Below are 20,358 nucleotides of genomic sequence, written 5' to 3'. Positions count from 1 at the left end.
AAGCAGTAAAAAAGCTGCTCCCAACTGACATCTCATCCTGGCTTCATTGTTCAAAGTTTTTGTGGTCTGTACTTCGCTAAGTAGAAAATAAATGTATTTTGGAAATAAACTTGGGGGGGGGGGGGGGGGCGCGGGGAATAAAGCATCCATCTTGGCATATATCTGCAGACCACATTCTAGGCAGCGAGAGCTCCAAGTGCCCTGTACCCTAAAGATGTCTCTGTTCACCTAAAGTCAGCTCGACAGAGACGGTGCCATTAGCTGGAACAGGAGCCTTGAAACCTGCGGCAAGTACTGGCAGGTCTGAGCAGCGGCAGGGTGCTAGTGGGATGGCAGCACACTGCGTGACTGCCTTGTAAACTTTCACCTGAGCAAGCGGTTTTAGGAAGCAGGGGCTTTCTCACCCTAGCCAATACTCACACTGTCAGACATGGCTTTAGGCAGGCAAGGCGGCAGCACCACCACATCAAGGCACCCCGGCTCACCAGGGTGAGACGAGGAATGTGCATGGCAGCGCGCCTCTGGTAACCACGGCAGGTGAATTATGTGTGGTTTGGGGAAGAAGGGACCTACAAGGCAGGCACAGGATTGAACATGTTTTATTCATTTTAAAAGTGAAGGCTACCTCGCATTCAAGTGAATGCAGTGCTATCTTAACAGCACAGCGAAGCCCGCATTTTAAGACTGTTACAGCCCTGTTCTCATATGCTCATCTAATCTAGACGAAAACTCTTGCCAACACTAACTGACTTGATTTTGTTGTTGCTTTTCTACACAGATTCATTTAATTTGCTGCTCAGTATTTTGACAAGGTCTTAATAAGGAATTGCATTTATCCCTCACTTCTGGTAATCCTAAAGAAACAGTTTCATAAGCCGTACTACTCTGTGTCAAAACTATACAAAATGGAAATGGGGTTTTGTTCAATCAAAATAATCTTCTATATCAATATCTGGATTCAACAAATCTTCACCATAGGCTGAAAGATCCATTTGATTTAAAATTAAGTTTTCAAAGGTTTCTTCCAAGTCCGTTTCACCAATCAGCACAGCTCCCATCATTCGGCCATTCTGCATCACTACTTTAACATACTCTTGTCCCTTGGTACATCTCAGCATCAGTTCATGGTCTAAACCCAAGCCTTGAGCGTTGTATTTTCCCAAAACCACCACCTAACAGGAAGAAAAAGAAAAAGCACTCCTAAGATCACTGCAGTGCCTTTTAGTATTTCTGCTGGTAACAGTTCTAAGTTTCAAAAGACTGATGTAAACAGGGAAATATTTGTCCCTAGGGAACCTCCCCCCTTCATTTGCTTTCAAACCCACAATGGAATTAAAAATCTTCACCTTGAAACACCATACATACAACAACATACATACATAGAACCCAATAATGAACTGGTTACCATGCTGAACTGTGTTGAATTTATCCATGAACAGAAACTTAATGAAATGGAAGATATAAAGATGCAAAGCAGATCAGTTGTCATTCACCAATTAAAATTTGTAATGTATCTGTAAGTATCTTTACCCTCTTCAGTTTCAGCATTCCAAGTTAGTATGAATGGAGAAAATCTAAACTAAGATTAATTATATACAGAAAACTGTTTTGTCAGTATTAAAGCACCTGCTCAGCGTTGGCAAGTGAATATAAGCAAGCAACGTGCGTGTTACTCAGTGGTTTAAGACTATTAGACTGTATTTACTTTACCTTGTAATTGAAAAATTTTGTAACATGAGCAAATAGTTCAAAGCTGAAATCCATATCAATAGATTCCCCTAAAGTATCTGCTGCCATGCATTTTGCTGCATACCATCCCATCTGCCTAGCTTGAGTCCACAGTCTCATCTACAAAAAAAAAGAATGAAAAAGATTTAAAAACACAGATACATGTCATTGTGCAATGAGTGACACTGGCTGTTCTCATCAACGCATACTACATATTTTCACTGTATCCAGAAAGGCTGAATAGCTTGGCTTTCAGCCGCATAGATAAAATCATCTGTCATCAACACACCCAGGATTATCTACTTGTTCACTGGTTTCCGCTTCCATTAAACTTTCTTTTCTCTCATCTGTGTAACAGTGTGTGATTTACTTTGCAATTTACTTTGCCTAATCAGGCTGCTGCTGAGCACGCAATCATATGACTTGATTTACCTGATGCCACACTGGACTAGGTTCCCACGCCGCCGTGCAGATATCTCCAGCTGCATATATATCTGGCAGGGACGTATGCATGTGTTTATCTACTTTAAGACCTCCATCTTCACCTACAGCAAACTAAAGTATTTGCACAGATCAGCAATAAGAAAAATAATCATTTAAAATAAGAAATTAAACTTCATCCATGTTAAGCAGTCATCTCATTTGTTACTTTTTAATGGCAGACTCCTTCAAAAAATTTCAGTAAATTCACTATTCTGCTTAATCAAACCATTTGAAGACAGAAGATTATATGAATAAATACTATGGGAACCCAGCAAGATGCTCTTCTGGATGCCATGCAGCAACAGAGAAAAAGGTCATTCAGTGTAAACAATGTATGGCTATTCATTCTCCCATCTAATCTGACTCAATTAGAAAAGGCTGATAGCCACAAGAGAAACATGGTGTTCAAACATCACAATCTCAAGACTCCTTCATCTTCAAGGGAAGAAAACAGATCCCCCAGAACGCCATAATGAAGTATTTTTCAAAACCGTCCACATATGAAAGTATTACTTCCCCACATTAAAATGCAACCCTGCCTCCCGCAGAATTTATCCTGAATTTTATCAAACCTAGAACCCTTCAAATAAGCAAAGACAAGTTTAGCCTACAAAAGCAGAATTTCCTAGCATACTCTGCATTCTTTTCTCACCAGGTTTAAGAACAGATCAGTGTTGCATTTTACAAGTGACCTTCACATATCCTTTAAAATATCCCAAACTACGTATTTAAAAAAAGCTTAGAATAACATTACATACTAAATAAAATTATTTAACATGAGACTATCTAGAGCAGCAAGATTTCCCATGGTAAGATACAAAGCATTAAGCATTATTACTAGAACAGAGCGTAAGTTTTTAGAATATTATTACTGATACCTAAGCAGGGAAGTAATACAGCTTGCCAAATTTCAAGTCACACTATGTACATTACAGGGACACCAAGTCTTAAAAGAGTTCATTTTGTATTTTTGCCAAGGCCAGAAAATACTGTTGCAAATACCTAATTCCTAATCTAATTTTGTAACGTAGGCCTTGAAATATTTCATGGCTCAACATCAGATGTATGTTTTCATAATTTTCTTCTGCTTTATTCAGAGGACAGCATTTCACTTCCTTATCAGAAGGAACTGCAAAACACCAAATACCCTAACATACTGGTTTTGGCTGGGATGGAGTTAATTTTCTTCACAGTAGCTAGTATGGAGTTTTGGATTTGTGCTGGAAACATGTGTTGATAAGACAGGGATGTTTTTGTTATTACTGAGCAGTGCCTAGACAGAGTCAAGGCCTTTTCTGCCTCTCACCCCACTCCACCAGCGAGTAGGCTGGGGGTGCAGAAGAAGTTGGGAGGGGACACAGCCGGGACAGCTGACCCCAACTGGCCAAAGGGGTACCCCCAAGCCATGCGATGTTGTGCTCTGCAATAGAATGAGGAAGGGGGGACATTCATAATTATGGCGCTTGTCCTCCCAAGTAACCGTTACATGTGATGAAGCCCTGCTTTCCTGGAAATGACTAAACACCTCCCTGCTGATGGGAAGCAGTGAATCAATTCCTCAATTTGCTTCGCTTGCGCAGGCGGCTTTTACTTTCCTTAAATTGTCTGTCTCAGCCCACGAGTCTTCTCACTTTTACCCTTCTTTCTCCCTCATCCCACTGGAGAAGGGAGCGAGCAGCTGTCTGGTGCTGAGCTGCCGGCCAGGGTTAAACCAGACACCTAACGTGGAGACAGAATGATAAGGCCTAAAAATTCACACGACAGCTATGAACTCCATAATCATCATCCGCGCTGAGATGCTGATTCAAAGTGTGACTTCCCTTGATGAATATGAGCACCTTTATAGCTCAGTTTCCTAAAGGAAAATTATTGGAAATAACTGCTTTCTTCCCCAGAGAAAATTTTAAGATTTGTAAGATAAGAGTATGGTGCAGAGTTAACACAAAAATTATTCTAAATTTTTGCCACATTAATAAATTATACAAATATTTTTCTCTTTGTATAGCCTTAATCTTAACAGTGTATATTGTATATATACTGTGTATCAGTACATATCATGAGAAGCAAAATAGTAAGCCAAGAATGGTAATGAAATGAATTTTTATCATGTTGGGTATTTCCAATATGAGCATACAGCATTTCAAAATAAGGCAGGTACAACATTCAAAACCTTTATCAATCAGTGTTTCATGTCAGAAGCATAAACCAGCTGAAAGAGCTTATTTCACCTTACTTAAAACACACACAGCTTAAACTTCAAAAGAAATCAGTATACTTACATTATTGCCATCAAGAAATGGTTTAACATTTGGCACAACTCCAGTTGCACTGACAATGAAATCACATCCATAAATTTTTCCATTAGTTAATTCCACATATACAGGCCATAGCACTGAAAAAGGGGAAAATTTTGCCCTGAGAATGTAACCAACAGAAGTTATTTTATTAATGATGTCTTATTATAAGACATGAGATAAAAAGGAAAAAAAAAAAATTTTTTTTGAGATATCTAATTGATTGGGGGGGATGTGGGAGGGATATAACACCCCCCCCTGCGCCCCCCCAGCCCAAACCCCAGAGACTACCTATAACATTTCTTACCTTCACTCAGGACTAGAAAAATGAGATTTTGGAGCTTACCTCCAAGTCCGACTATTAACCTTCTCTGGAATATTCCTAAATCAAAGCCCTCATTTGCAGGGGGGAAATACTGTGTCCTGCCACTGCTTCCGACCCACGGGATGTTCTCTGAAGTATGCAATTGCTAGATATTCTTTTACATTTAAATTTAAAGATGCACAGGAAATGCCTCAAAAGCAAAATAAACATCAGAGATTTGACGTCCTAGAACCTTATGCTGAAAGTAACTGGCTATTAAAATAGTATTTTAAATATTGATTTTCATTCAGTGGAATTTATAGAGTTATTCATGAAACAAGTGATATTTTCTTCTACTTTCTTTGAAGGATTACATCAGTTTTGACACTAAATGTTTTTTTGGGTTTTTTCTTCCATTTTAACTCCACTGTTAATATATGATTTTACTGGACTGTCACAAGGAGGGAACGTTCTGCGTTCAGGATTTAGATGATTTTTTGGAAAAAGGGTCTGACCCATAACACTTTGTAATTCAGTTGTAACCCATAAATCAAATTCTCAACTACTATAAATTGCTAAAGCTCCATTTCATTTATAAAGGACTTTTTTTTCCCAAATCTGTATTTGCTCTAAAACAGCAAACAAGATCAAACATGCTCCAGCACTGTTTTACCTTCAATGTTATTTCTAATCAGCACTGGCACCTACCCTCATCTGGTTCTACATTTTTCTCTTCCTTAGGAAAAGTCAAAGAAGTCCGCTGCAGCTGTATAAATTCTTGCTGTAAGTATATTTTCTTTACTTCACATAGTATTTCAATATGCACTTTATGAGAAAACTAAAGAAAGATCGACAAAATTGTAAGCATGATTAGCAATAACAATATTTTTAACAGCGAGTATACCTTCACCTAAATTGACATGTTACTAAACTGGGGGGGGGGGGGGAAGGACACGGTGGGGACAAACACCAACATATATCCCATCCTAAAGCAGGACACATTAGCTGAGTTCCCACACTTTTTCCTTTTTTGGCACAGATCTAACCATATCAAATGGCAATTTATCTGCTTTTTCAGCAGGTATCTGATGTTCCTTGAAATTTCGTGACAATTTAGACTTTGCTGGCATGCCAGAAACATACTCAAGTTCCCCTGAGTTTACAGGAAGAGCATTCAGAACTTATCAGAACAACAACAAAAAAAAAGTAAGTTCACCTCTTCTATCTTTCACTACTTCAAATCCTTAATTTTTCTACCATGAATTAAATTCTGGTAACAATAAGTTTACGTTCTAAACTCTGTAAGAAGAAAAAGAAAAAATATCCTGTTCCATCACCACATGTTTCAACCACTTACTCCTATTCTGAGCTCAAGACAGATTTTGGAGAGTTATCTGTTGCTCTAAACTATTTTGTGGATTCAGGCCTTGAACAGATTTATTCTCCACTACGCAAACACATTTCCACAGCCTTCAACAGCCAAAATACCACCAATTATTCTGCTGAATTATCTTAAATATCCTTTAGTTGGTATTGTAAAGCCTCTTCTGTGGAATCTATGCCTGATCACTTTTGAAAGGCCCTTTTTTTTTTTTTCAAATGAGTGTAACAGATACAAACACCTAACAGCTAAGAAATTAATAAATAAAAACATGATAAAAAAACTATGACGTGAGGATTTTTACTTTACTTCAAACATGAAACTCTTCACAATGTTCATGTCCACTACTGATTTTGCATTTCACATAAGAAAATGCACATATGGCAGCTAAAATCAGGAGAATAGAGGAAACACTGCTTTTGGTTAAAGCTAGGACTGACACAAGTCCTACAGAAACATGCAAACCAACATTTATGTTTCAATCTGAAGAGCAAATTGCTAAAACTATGCCAGTGGATCAAATCAGCCACCTCCTCCTTCAAGCAGAAAATGACTTTATTTGTGTTAACATATTTTCCTGTTTAATTCTGACCGAACAGGAGAATCTGTTCAAGCACATTTTGTTTTTATTTTTCTAATAATCCCAAATGTGATATTTCATGTTCTGTCATCCTTACCCACTTAAAGCAACATTTAAACAAATGTGTAAGCAAGATTATGACCATACCTCTTTAGTCCCTTTAAGGCATAAGCCCTCATGCCAATCGGGGCCTAAGGCACTACCCAGTTTGTCAGATGCTGCTATAGGTCTTTCTTTTTCCTCACTTCCTGAAGGAAAGAGACAGAAAATATTAGATTTAGTGTGCATATTACATTGCCTGCAGAATTCAGAACAAGGATTCTCAATTAAAAGAAATACGATCTGGTTGCCAGAAGGGAAGACAAAAATGTGTAATGTCCCAGAACCCATTAATCTGCAGACAAATTGAACTCCAAGACAGGATTTTTAACACCTTTCAACTTTATGCCTTTCATTACTTCACTCATCTCCGAAACAACCATGCCACTGTGAGGTGCCTTCATGGAGGCCAACCCCAAAGAGCACCAGGGTTCTGGAGACTCATGGTAGACTTACTTGCTTAGTATCAATGCTAGTATTTAAATTGATGTCCGCCTGCTGGCAAATGTGCACCATCCCCTCTGTTGCACAGAAGTGCAAATTCTAACATAACATGACACATTTCAAGAACCTTGGGTGCCATTTTGTGATGTTTAGGCTGACTGTCTTACAATTTATTCTTCCAACCTGAATTCTAGAACCAATGTCTTTTTGTTATTATTTTGGCCATATATATGTTCATGTAATCTTTGTTCATGCAGTTGTAGTTAACTGTGGTGATTAAGATTGCAGTTTCACTGCATCTGTAATAACATTCTGTGAAGTTTCATCTGGTCCTCCAGTGGCTTACTACGGGAGAGCTCCTTCCTACATAATGCTGATGTAATTCAGAAGAATATTAAAATATTACAGAAAACAGAACAGGTTCTTCAGCAGTTGGAATACAGGAAATGAAATGTAAACTTGGCACAGCTATAAAGATAAGCACACTTTTTAACAGTTTTTAGGTAACCGCATTAGATGCTGTCGTGTGTCTACATCAATTCTGGATGGGTTTTTATATTGCTTTTTTACTTTTGAGGAAGGAAATGCCTTTGATGATAACAGTAAACCTTATTTATGGCCTGCTAAATTAACTGACCTTAGGACTATCTTTAATATTAATGCTGCTGCTGCAGTGTTAGGAGACTAAACCACCATACCTTCCACTGTATACTTGGTTCTTTTACATTCAATTGGAGTCTCTTGGTTTTCAGCAGTTAGCTTTGGAATGAGAAATTCAGCTGCTCCTGCATCAAAAAAAGTGTTCCCAATGGCTTTGTCTTTGATAGCCCAGATTACTTCACAGCCCTGGATTTCATACCTGTGGACATTTAAACAGTGGATAAAGTGACAGACTACCCAAAAGGGACCTGACTCTTAGCAACACAACTAGAAGCATGCCAGGTTTCATTCCAGAAGCTAGAAATAAGGGATCCAAGACTTTTAAGCCTATCAAATCCACTATTGCTTCTAAGTGTTTACATAAGGAACACATTTTTTTAAAACAACAAAACAAAACCAAAACCAAACTCTTAAGTTGACAGGTCATACTTTCTCACCAGCACAACCTCAACTAAACCAGGGCGGGGGGTGAGGGGAAGCAGATCAAATCTGTGATAATACTAAGTATTTCCTGTTCCCCACAATGAAAAACAATGTGTATTTTTTCCAGACTGCCCACTGCTAAGAACAGGCATTTGGATCTTGTTCGTACTACCTGGAACATGAACTGGTAGAGACATGCAGAGGACAATCTAGTGAAAGAGAAAAAGTGATTCCCTGCAACACAAAACAAGACCACGTAACTCTGTAATACAGACGTCTACATCTCTAATCTAGCAGACTACAGGACCACACTGTTTAATATCCTACCTGTAACAAAGGTCAGGTCAGACACTTGAAAAACTCTATCCACTTAAATTACGTTGGGTGCAAGATAAGCTGCCTCTCTATTCCTATTTTCTGTCTCCAAGAGTCAGACAAGTTTTATAACTTAAATATTGCCATTAATAGTCTCAACAGAAATCTCTGTTGATGCCACATCAGAAAAATGCTGTATATTCTTGATATCTACGTGTCAAAACTTCTTCTGAAGCTTCCTGAACTTTACATGACAGCAAGCGCCACTATACTGTGAAAGTTATTTTAACAAATTTTGCTACTAAATGCTTTAAAAGCTACAATTTTATAAGTCAAACTTCTCCTAAACTCACACACACTAGATTTAACATAGCATTGTTAAAGATTTTACTTGCATATGTAACTTTAAAACTTAGTTGTTTACGTACACTAATTCAAGTGCAATCCCACCATTTCCTACCACTACGATTCTCTCAGATTGAGCCAAACTCTTCTGAAAAGCCTGCATTAAGAAAAAAAGAGTCAATTACAACTTAGATCATATGTTCCCTCATACTGGTCAGTTACATCCTTTTCAGTATTTTCTTGCTCTCTTAGTCTTATTTTGATTTTCTCAGACTACTGATACACATTTTCTTATGCTAAGATCTGTTACAGAAGCTGATGAAAGTTTTAAGTTCTACAACATTAAGGGATAAAGTTATTGATACAGCCTTACAAGTCTCAAATTGAGACAGGAGAAGTTAAATAATTACATCTCAGCCAATTTGACAGAGCCCTTAATAGACTCCAGGAGACTCTTCTCTGTCCTGGAGACCGTTAGCATTGTGATATCTATTAATCCAGTTTTATCACAACTTGCATAACTTTCATAGTAATTTGCATGCCATTAAAAAGGCAAAGATACAGAAATTTAGGAATTTTAAAATCCCTGATCAAAAAATCAGGAATTTAAAAAATAATTTGTGGCAAATCAAAGAACCAATTTTATTTGTGCAAAAAACTTTCAGAAAGAAACAAGTCTCCAAATCCATCTCAGTGGTGAGAGAAATAAAAAAAAATATAGCCTAGACAGTATTTTTTTAGATCATAATATAATCACTTCAGGTATTTTCTTTCAAACAAATCAAGAATCACGACTATCAGACCAACCACTGCAATTATATGAAAACCTGTTCATCCAGGCTTCCAGTTTACCCGATTAACTGTGTCAGAGAACCTGAACTGTAAAAGACCATGAAAACTGCAATCCTTTAATCCCTTCAGAGAAGGATACTGAAGTTATATCAAAGGGGACTAGTGAATGCAACAGTCACCATTAAAAAAAAAAAAACAAAACCAGAAACAAGTATTTTCAGTCTCATTCAAGATTGAACATCAGTTTTGACAAGTGATAGCCCAGTCTACTGTTTCCCACAGTGGCCAACAGTGGATGCACAGGGAAGACCATCAGAAGACAACAAGCATACAACAATGCTATCCTGGAACACCCTCACAGGTTCCAGACACCACTGGTGCCACTCAAGTAGCATCTTTCTCTCCAATTTAGACAAGATAGATTTATCAAGGGCTGTCTGTTTTATGTGTTTTTCCTTCCCTCTACTTCTTTTTTTTTTTCTTTTTTTTAAACTTAGGTAAAGTTTTAGTATAAAAAACAAACAACAACAATTTCACAGTTTCACTTCAGTTTGCTTGAAAAAGTAACTCCCTTTTTATTCTCAACATCAAACTTCATTTGTTGAATTACAGTTTTTATGTTACGGAGAAGCAGTGTTCACTTTCACCCTGCCTCCTCTAATTCTAAAGACCTATAGCAGTGAAACCTCACTTTCTACTTCCAAGCTGACGTTTTAGTCTATTGAGTCACTCCTCATGCGAAAGCTTTTCCACAACTTTGTACAGAAAAGAGTTACAGTTACAGTCAATGCGGAGAACGCTGCAGTAGAACTAGAAAAAAAGTGTCCTTCAGTAGCTTTTCACTGCAGCCCTTTGTACCAGCCACACCTTCTCAAGGAAGTTTCTACTGGTGCCTACTTCTTGTTTATATTTTCAGATTGGCTTCTGCCTGGAGGGTAAAAGAATACCATTTATCCTAGATTATCATGTTAGAAACATTGTCTGTGAGCTATCTGTAAACTTAATAAATTTAGTAACTAACTAATTTATTTAATGGCACTTTAAAGCTATTGCTCTGCCTAAATAGGAAGTGTTCCTATTTAAGGATATATAATAACAAACATCATCCTATATTTCTCCATTTCACTCTGCAATCATTTTTAGCATTTTGCAGCAGAAGCAAGAATATACTACACATTTGTAAGTCCAAAACACATTTACCTGTGCACTGTCAGTATCCCGGATGCCTAACACATACGGGTTTCCTTCAAAAATTAATTTCGGTTTTGCCCCAGCACACAGACAAAGTTTGTCATACATATATTCTTTCCCATCTTCAGTGAAAATTTTCTGTTAAAAATGAAGAGAAAAGAAAAAACAATTGGAGACATCTAAGAGAACATGAGCTCTTTTTTCTTTTTTCCTGAATGACATAGTACTTTTCAGATATTAAAAGCTGTAACTGGCTTCTTAAAGAGCAAGCTTTCATACTCTCATTGACTGTGTGTCATTTATTTGCATTACACTCACCACAGACTTACAAGCCTAAATAAATGACATTATATGATGGATAAAATGGAAAGTGTACACAGTGCACTCAAAGATTAAATATAAGGATTACCACTTGGTGGCACTCTGTACTCACTATCTGTGCTAAAAGAATCAGTCTTCTATGAGACAGTCTTCCCCACCCCAGTAATAGATGTAGGCCTATGCACTACTATATATTAGCAATAAAGAATCTCATTCAAAACATTTCAACAACAGTAGGCCTGCATTAACTTAACCAGGCACAGGCTAGAATACAGTTTAGAAAGACTGCAAATTCTGTTCTTTGATAATGAAGAAGGGTAGGCACTAAACAAGCCACATCATTCTACAACAATCAATACTTAAATTTTAACATTTTATGACCTTATTTGTTGTTTACCAAACTATAAGCTAAATTGTTTACAGTGGTTTTGCACAAAGAGAGTTTTTACAGGTTTTCAGAAAACAGAGGCAAAAGATCCTCCAAATCCATATACATGAAATATCAACGTTCACAGAGACATACTTAAACTAAACCAACATTATTATAATGATACAAGAATATAATTCCATTCAGAATAGTAGTAGAATTATAATCTAACTGGAATCATCTCTCTGTGACTTAAAATGAGCAAAACCAGTTTTGGATCTGAATGTGAGTTTCTGATAAATGCTACAGTGAAAAATAACATGTTGAGATGATGCAGACACTAACAAGGATCTGTATGTGCTGTACGCTGCTCATACTTGCAATGTATTTCCTGCTGAAAAGAAGAAAAGGTGGAAATGTTGGTTCTTTCAGGAATTACTTCTTTTTTATCATAAAGTTGTTAATATTTTGGTATCTGTAGCAACAAGCAGTAATTTGGAAATCAGAGATACCTCCAATCTAGGGTTACAGAAATTCTGACACCTATATTGATATACAGTGTCGGTTTCATTGACTGGTTTTCCTGCTACTCCAATCAGGTATTCAATGAAGTATCTCTAAGGAGTCAAAGATGAAAATCTAAAAGATACAGTTTCTTAATTAACAAGTCATTTTTGATCAACAATTACATCCCTTACATATATTTCTACTTAAACAATAGTGTAAGTATTTTCTTGTAATTTTGGTAACTTAACACTTTAATAACCAGAATGTTCAACAGAATTTCATGCCCAAAATATTCACCTCTTTCGTAGTTTGGTTTTTTTTTTAAAAAATTTGAAAAACCATGTAAAAGAGAAAACATTAGCTTACATGTTCATCACTTTTCAGTTGCTTTACTGCAGACTGTATAACTTTAATATTGGGATGTCGTTTTTCTAATAGAGAACTTGGTTGCTCTTCTACATCAAATTCCTCAAGTGTTTTGGAGACCTGTAGGCAGAAGATAAGTATTTAGAAGTATGAATCATTTATTCATCTCTTTTTCTAAAGCTTGTAACAAAATGCGTTATGTTCATTTCCAGTAAAGAAGTCAAAACATAAAGCCCATACTGTCTCAAAAAATGTTACCATGGTACTGCCAGAAGTTCCTTTTTATACACAGAATCTTTTCATGCCTATTCCTGGTAAAGAGTTATGGTAGCACAGAAAATTTTAATTCTAAAGCTAGAGATTAAGCAAAAATTGAGAACCCTGATGGCTGCTCTAACTGCTATAATGTTTTATTCCATATATAGACTATACTATTAAGAGTTGGCAACACTGCTTTTTAACTTACCTGATGCAGGGCTAAGACCCCGTTTTTCTGATTGTTATAACTTTGATAAAATAACTCAATGATGTTCCCCCATGCAAGCATCTTCCTCTTCTTGGTATTTTATGAAAAAAAAAAATTTGGTCAAAATAGCTTAGAGAACTATGGAAACACACTTTTGTCTGGAATAAGTATTTTTATTCTATTTTTAAAAAAAATCTGGTGACATTTTCTTCAAAAACCTCTTGTCACAGATAGCTGGCCCTTATGTCAGGAAAAGTGCTTACTGCTGTTCAGCTTGTAAGCAGGATGTGCAAGACAAGTGTTTAGGCAAAACAGATTCAAGACCACCTCAGAGCATTTACTCAGGTAGCATCTCATCTGTAGTCACTATCTGGTATTTCAGAGATTGGCGGGGCAGGGGTGGGGGAAACCCAAAACCAAACAGGCAAACCAGAACTTGGAAAACATTCAAGTAAGTTATGTTGATTTGGGGTTTCTTCCAGAAGGGAGCAGCTGCATAGGAACCTCCAGGCCTTCTACTTTATAGAACATTCAAAGAGTCTGGAACACAGCTAGGAACCAGAAGCCACACCATGCTTGCAATTCAGAGAGAAATTAAGATGCTCATGTCCAAAACTTAGAGGTGCTGCCTTCAAATACTGTTTAGCTATTACTTTATTTTTCAGATACTGAAACTTCTGCTGATGTGAATTACAGACTTTGCACCTCTGCAATGTGTAAGTGTCTTTCCTGGATACTCATGACGCTACTGTCAGTGCTCTCAAACTCAGAAAATATTATTTAGTTGGGTGTAACTCTACCAGTCTCACACAGAGCTCTCAGTCTCTCAGCTATGTTCTGGCATCCCATTAGCCCCGGACAAAAACCACAGTGTGAAAAGGAAGAGATGCTGATAGACAATTACAGCCACTAAATGCAGAGAACTGCTGTTCAAACCTCTCTATGCTTTATTTTCCCCTGTAGTGATTTAAATCAGGCATTCACACAGCAGGAAGAATTACGTTAAAACCGGGCTGTCAGATAAAACGCAGAGTAGTCTTTCTTTACTTGTCATGAGCTATGCCTCACCTGTTAGATACCATGTTTCAGAAAGAGAGTCATGAATATACATGCCAGGTGGAAGCCCAGCTCTAGGTGCCTTAACTTTCCCTGAGAGGTAAAACCTAACTTCTTACTGGCTGGCAGCTTTGCATCCTGAGGTCAATGCAATCCAGTCTCCAACTCTTTCCATGTCCTATGGTAGAGTATAAAGTTCCCTCCGAGTGGGAAAGAGCAGTGCTTTCCAAGTTCAGAGTACCCCTGCAAAATTAGCTTAATGAACCTACTAGCCAGAAACCTGAACTCATGCATGGGTTTTACTTTCTTTTTCAAACCAGCAGGAAAGAGGTCATGGAATCACCAGCTGCTGGAGGTATAGAAGAAGCTGAAGGCAATTTCACAGAAGGCCATCCCTTTTTTTGTTACTTGTCAGAAGTCTGTTTCTGCCTGAAATTCAACCATACTACTATATATGAGAACCACTAGCAAGACTAAGTTTCTTAAGTAATTTATTCCAAAGATGCCATTTCAGTGCTTAAAATGGAACATACCCATTAACAAAGCAGTGAAATAAAGCTTCAGTAACTTAGAAAATACTTCAACTATGTAAGTACCCAGTTAAACCTTTGCTCAAATGTTGTGAATACATTCACCAATTACTAATGACTATGAATCACTATAAAATATCTCATCAGTTCTGCTAACACCACTGCACTCACACTAATGTGAAAACACGTTCAAAATTGTAAGCATTTTCAGGATCAGGTTCTAAATTATCTGTATACATACAAACTTGTGAAGAGGTCTCACCATAAGAAAAATTAAGTTTCTCTTACCCGTTTGAAATTTGTTACAGCTTTTATAACTGGAGAAGCTGTCATTAAAAAAATGTCTTCTGATGGGAATTCCATGGCCAGCTTGTAAAGAAACAGAAATCATGATGAGTGAATACAGTCATCAATAAATTTTGACTTTAAGACAATAAAATTGCTGGTGAAAAGTAGTATGTGTTACTACATTACTTTACTCTTGTAGAATCCTATTGGATAAACACTACTTCAAGATTATGGAGGAATAATGACTGAAATGAACAGAATTCAGAGACCCAAGATTTTAATTCATTCACACACAAATATATCTTCAAGAACTGCAGCCATGGTATAAATGACTACTCAAAAGACTATTCTTACAGTATTCTGAAGGCCAACTGCAAGAACACACTATGATCATGTGATTTCTGGAGATAACCAGTTGCTGGATGTACTTTTTTTATTGCATAGCAGTGACTAATTGTTCACAGGTTTCTTTTTGACAGCGGAAATGCTGATTCCTATTAGCTATTTTAAATGTTATTTAGTAAACTGATAAATGGATTATCATCTTCAGAGCACTACTAAGCAATACAAGACTTTTACAGGCCCCAAGCCAAAGTGAAGAGTTCCCATTTTAAATCTGCATTGCTCTGCCACAGAAAATAAATCAGCTCAGTCAAATACAAACCACTCATCTCTGAGGTACAGACAAAACCCAGGGTTCCTTGTCACCAGCATTCTATGGATGAACAGCTGTATAACCCACCAAGCAGCACATTTCATGTTGTACATGAACAACTGAGTTATAAAGGGACTAGCATTTATTCCTGTACCTCAGGAGCAATCTAACACAGCAATCTGAAGGTGAAAGTGGTGAAACCTTGTTCCCAGTTTCAGGAAGATTAACATGGTCACACCCTCAGCAAATAAAAATTAATTTAATGAGGCTATGTAAAACTTCATGTAATCCACACTTTATAGCATGAATCCCAAACATGTGTTTCACACATATTGTAGCTGTATGCTTCGTATTGACAGACAACAGGAAGAGAAGTTGGCATGCAACATACTGTGCTGCAGCAGTTGCTCCCAGCTGTATCTAATAAGCCCCAGAAAAACTACAGAATGCTACAGAAAGCACGTGATCATGTTCAGTATCTTTATTAATGACAGATAGTGGGATTGAGTGCACCCTCAGCAAGTTTACAGATAGTAAGTGCCAAGCTGAGCGGTGCAGTTGATTAGTGAGAGGGAAGGGATGCCATCCAGAGGGAGCCTGACACGCTTGTGGAGTGGGCCCATGTGAATGTCATGAAGCCCTGCACCTGGGTCGGGGCAATCAACAGTATCAGTACCGACTGGGGGATGAATCAATTGAGAGCAGCCCTGCAGAGAAGGACTTGGGAATACTGGCTGATGAAAAATTAGATACAGGCTGTCAACACGCACTTGCCTAATCATATCCTGGGCTGCACAAAAACACGTGAGGCCAGCAGGTTGAGGGACCCCACCTGGAGTACTGTGTCCAGCTGTGGGGCCCCCAGCACAAGGCAGACATGGACCTGTTAGAGCAGGTCCAGAGGAGGGCCACGGTCAATAGTCAGAGGGATGGAACACCTGTCCTATGAGGACAGGCTGAGAGACTTGGGGTTGTTTAGCCTGGAGAAGAGAAGGCTCCAGAAGAGACCTTACTGTGGCCTTCCAATATATAAAGGGAGCTTACAAGAAAGAGAGAGAGACTTTTTACCAGGGCCTGTAGTGACAGGACAAGGGGTTAACAGTTTTAAACTGAAGGAGAGTACATTTAGATTAGGTATAAGTACAAAATTCTGAGACCCTGGAACAGGTTGCTCTGAGAAGTAGTGGATGCCCCATCATTGGAATTGTTCAAGGTCAGGCTGGATGGGGCTTTGAGCAACCTGATCTACTGGAAGACATCGCTGCCCATGGCAGAGGAGTTGGAACTAGGTGATCCTTAAAGGTCCCTCCCAACCCAAACCATTTTGTGAGTCTGTAATAATCATCAGATGTACAACATAACCCAGAATTTTAAGACTAATATGATGTACTTTGCATCACTTAGACACGCTCAAATGCTTACCCCTGCCCTCTTATTAAGATTTAATGGTTATTTGAAACTTTAATTCAGTATTATTAAGGTTATTGCATTTCTTTACCTTTTAAAATACTAAAATTAGAAACTGCCAGCTAGAATATTAGGTTTATCCATGCATATGGAAATGCATAAGTCATCACAATCCAGAAGGAAATGTTGCAATATAAGCATAAAAAGCCAAAATCGTGTAAGACGTGAAACATTTTGTGACAGAAAAATCTAACTCAAGCTTTTAAGGAAAATTCAGCTTTTAAGACATTTTGTCTGAATATTCCAAAATGTACTCAAAAAGTAACTAATGCTATGTGAATTTTTTTGAGGCAGACCTGATGCAATGATTGTTCTCAGACAGCTGCCTGAGAAGTCTGAACTACAAGACATCATACAATGCATACCCAAAATGCAATGATGGACAAGTTGTTTATTGCCACTACTTCCACAGAATTGTACTTGCTCAAAACCAGGACTGAGAGAAATTGTGTTTAATCTTCCTCTTTTATTTAAAGCATGCCCCCCGCTATGGATGTATGACACAGAAATCCTTCCAGAGCACACAGCGCTGTTTTTAATGGACTTGGTGAATTAAAATGTATGCTAGAAGACCACTAATACTCACTGCTAACTGTGCTTCCGGCCGTACTGAGAGGTGAGAAAGAGAGGCAAGTCTCTGTCATCACTTAACAATCTGATTTAGGTTTTCCAGGAAAAACAATAATGGTGAGGGAAAGGAAAGAGCATAAGAAAAGATGTGTGAATTACAGGAGTAAGTAGCACTCTCTGTGAGCTCTGGAAGAAAACAAAGCCTGAACTCTGTGGCACTAACACAGCAGAAAACATTTTCAGGAAAACAGTAAATTTTCATCTTTGTTTTGTAATCTTAATATCTAATATAGATTGGAAATAACTGTATTGTGAAACAGGATCCTGGCAATTAGATACAATTATAAATTACTTCCAGGAAAACATAAAGTCTCTGGGAATATTAAATATTCACCAAAATCTTATTCTTGCAAGCACATAAGGATACACAAAAGCCTTAATTACATGAATAGTTTGATCAACTTTTAAGGGATTACTCATACTAATACAGCATTTAAGTGTCTGTAGTACCAAAGCCCACATATTACATTAGCCACAAATAAAACGGAAAAAAAAAAAAATCAAAGTAATAAATAGTAGAAACAAACCAATTCCATACAGATGGAGAACAATATCAGTATTTTTTGTAGTTTAGTTTGCCTGTGGTTTATGCAATATGTCAGAAATGAAATAATACCATTTCATCACCAGAGAATAAATGCATCTGGAACACAGTCTTTATACTGCTTTGCAGTTTTAACAGATAAAATATTCTCCACTGAACTAATATCCACTTCATTTCATTCCACATTGTAAGTTCAAAATTACCTCCAGTTACTGTTACTTCAAAATCACCAAAAACCTTGAAACCAAGAAACAAATTTATTTTTAGTGCTCAAGTTCATGGAAAGCTGAGGAGATTGGACAATCTCCATAGGTGTAGAGCCCTAAACATGGATCAAAAAAAACCCAGAACAGTATTTTTTATAAAAAGGAGCACATTATTAGCAGCCTTCACCCTAGCTGCAGTACAATCCTTTATGGCTACGAGAAATACTGCATACAGTGCTCCTTCAAGTTTCTGACCTCTTGACTAGCATACAGAATGACAGCTTTCTGAAGTTACAAAGTTTTAATCCTCTTTTTATGAAGCGGTTGTAGGCCCTTATCAGGTTATTTGCAGGACAGTTGTAACTTCTTGAGAAGTATTTCTAGACAGATAAATATTGTTATGTTACAACACTGCTTCCCCGGGGCTGGTTTTGTTTCTTTTTTTTTTAAGAGGGACAAAATATTTGTAAAAACCTGGGGGGGGGGGGGGGGAGTAAGACAGCATATGCATATACTGTATAAATGAGCATATTTATAGAATTACTATACAAATCTAATTAAGTGTTTCTACAGAAGCTCGTAAGTTGACTCCGAAAGCATTTATGCCTCTAAGCAAACACAAATACCTGCGCAGTCCAACAGCCGTGCAGGCCGGTTCCACCCGGCGTACGGCTGCCGAGCTCAAGGCGCACAGGCAGTTACACAGGGCCCGTACGCCTCATCACCTGCCTACAGGCCCGGACACGCTGAAGTCACGATACCGCCACGGGACCGCAGAGCCTCCTCCGGGAGCCCAAGGGCCAAGCCCGGCCTCACCGGCTGCCGGAGCCGAGAGAAGGCCGAGGCTGGCGTTCGGGGTCACAGCCCCCGGGGCCAACATGGCGCCCCCCGGAGGCGCCGGGGGTCTCCGGCGGCTGGGGACCCGCGCATGCGCGAAGCGGGCAGCGGGGCCCCGGCCCTTACCTTCTCCGCGCAGGTAACCCCCGCGATTCCTCCGCCCACCACCACGAACCGGCTCCGCGCAACGCCGGGGGCAGCCGCCATTTCCCCGCCTGCTCCCGAGGACGCCAGCGACGAAGATAAGAAACAAACAAACAAACAAAAAAATCGCCGCTCACCCACCGGGGGCGATTTCTCACCGCCGCGCCCTCGCTAGGGCGCGGAAGAAGGCGGCGGCGGCGGCGGCGCTGCTCCGCCTACGGCGCGCCGTGGCGCCCAAACTTCCTCCGCTATCGGCGCGCCCCTCCCGCGGGGCCAGGCCACGGCCGGGGCGGGGGGCCTGAGCCACCCCGCGCTCACCCGCCCCGAAACTCCGTCCCAGAACAGGTTTTGCCGCCAAATTTTTTTTTTTTTTTTTTAAATTTGGAGTTTACTTTCGCCCCTTGCCAGGGCGAGAACTTCGCAGGCCTGAATGCTGGAGGATTTTGATGGACTTTGTCAAGGGACCAAAGAGAACAGATAGCAAATAGTTATAATAAAAATTGAAGGGAAAAAAAAATTACATTCAGGCCTTTCTTCATTCCTTCACCGCAAATCAGGAAAAAGAAACACGGAAATGTGAGAGACTGCATTTTCCCGAGGTCTCCCCACCTCCCACCAGTTTTGGACACAATGCTAAAAGTGTAATTTAGACCCTGGTGTGAAGATGAACATGGAGCTGATGTCTCTGAGTTGTTCCTCTCCCTACCTGTAACCCTCCCTTCACAAGGTGTGACCATAGGGAGGCACCTGGTGCTTCCCCGCCGGGTGTCTGTTGCTGTCAAGCAAGGACGTAGCCAAGCCGTGCCCGGGTTCGGTGGTGGTGAACCCTCAGTTTTCTCTTTGGCCACTGGAGCAAAATGACTTTGCTGTTTTCCTTCTTCGTTTTTGAGACTTGGATAAGAAGTGTGGTACTGCAACATGAGAAGTGTGTCAAA

The 20,358-nt window shown here is 39.0% G+C and overlaps 1 protein-coding gene across 1 annotated transcript; it reads right to left on the bottom strand.

Annotated features, from left to right (window-relative positions):
• Window positions 1–674: 674 nt before the first annotated feature.
• PYROXD1 (pyridine nucleotide-disulphide oxidoreductase domain 1) lies at window positions 675–19,486 on the bottom strand. The gene is made up of 12 exons (XM_075717400.1): window positions 19,406–19,486; window positions 14,941–15,021; window positions 12,601–12,720; window positions 11,049–11,177; window positions 9,140–9,213; window positions 8,012–8,172; window positions 6,918–7,018; window positions 5,518–5,647; window positions 4,491–4,603; window positions 2,161–2,283; window positions 1,711–1,848; window positions 675–1,172 (listed from the first exon to the last, which is right to left on the bottom strand). The coding sequence occupies exons 1-12, from the start codon at window positions 19,484–19,486 to the stop codon at window positions 924–926; spliced, it is 1,500 nt and encodes a 499-aa protein (XP_075573515.1). The 3' UTR covers window positions 675–923.
• Between the last annotated feature and the right edge of the window lie 872 nt (window positions 19,487–20,358).

This window comes from Pelecanus crispus, chromosome 1 (genome assembly GCF_030463565.1).
Source record: "Pelecanus crispus isolate bPelCri1 chromosome 1, bPelCri1.pri, whole genome shotgun sequence".
In the NCBI taxonomy this organism is placed as follows: domain Eukaryota; kingdom Metazoa; phylum Chordata; class Aves; order Pelecaniformes; family Pelecanidae; genus Pelecanus; species Pelecanus crispus.
The sequence above is the reverse complement of the archived record's forward strand: the minus strand, read 5'-3'. Positions and strand labels throughout refer to the sequence as shown.

What these genes read in the sequence shown, in the direction of transcription:
- PYROXD1 (XM_075717400.1), bottom strand. Translation starts at nt 19,486, where the DNA reads ATGGCGGCTGCCCCCGGCGTTGCGCGGAGCCGGTTCGTGGTGGTGGGC. An exon ending in GGGTTACCTGCGCGGAGAAG is followed by an intron (nt 15,022 to 19,405) that starts GTAAGGGCCGGG and finishes TTTCTTTACAAG; the next exon opens with CTGGCCATGGAATTCCCATC. An exon ending in GGGATTGCACTTGAATTAGT is followed by an intron (nt 8,173 to 9,139) that starts GTACGTAAACAA and finishes AAATGTCCACAG; the next exon opens with GTATGAAATCCAGGGCTGTG.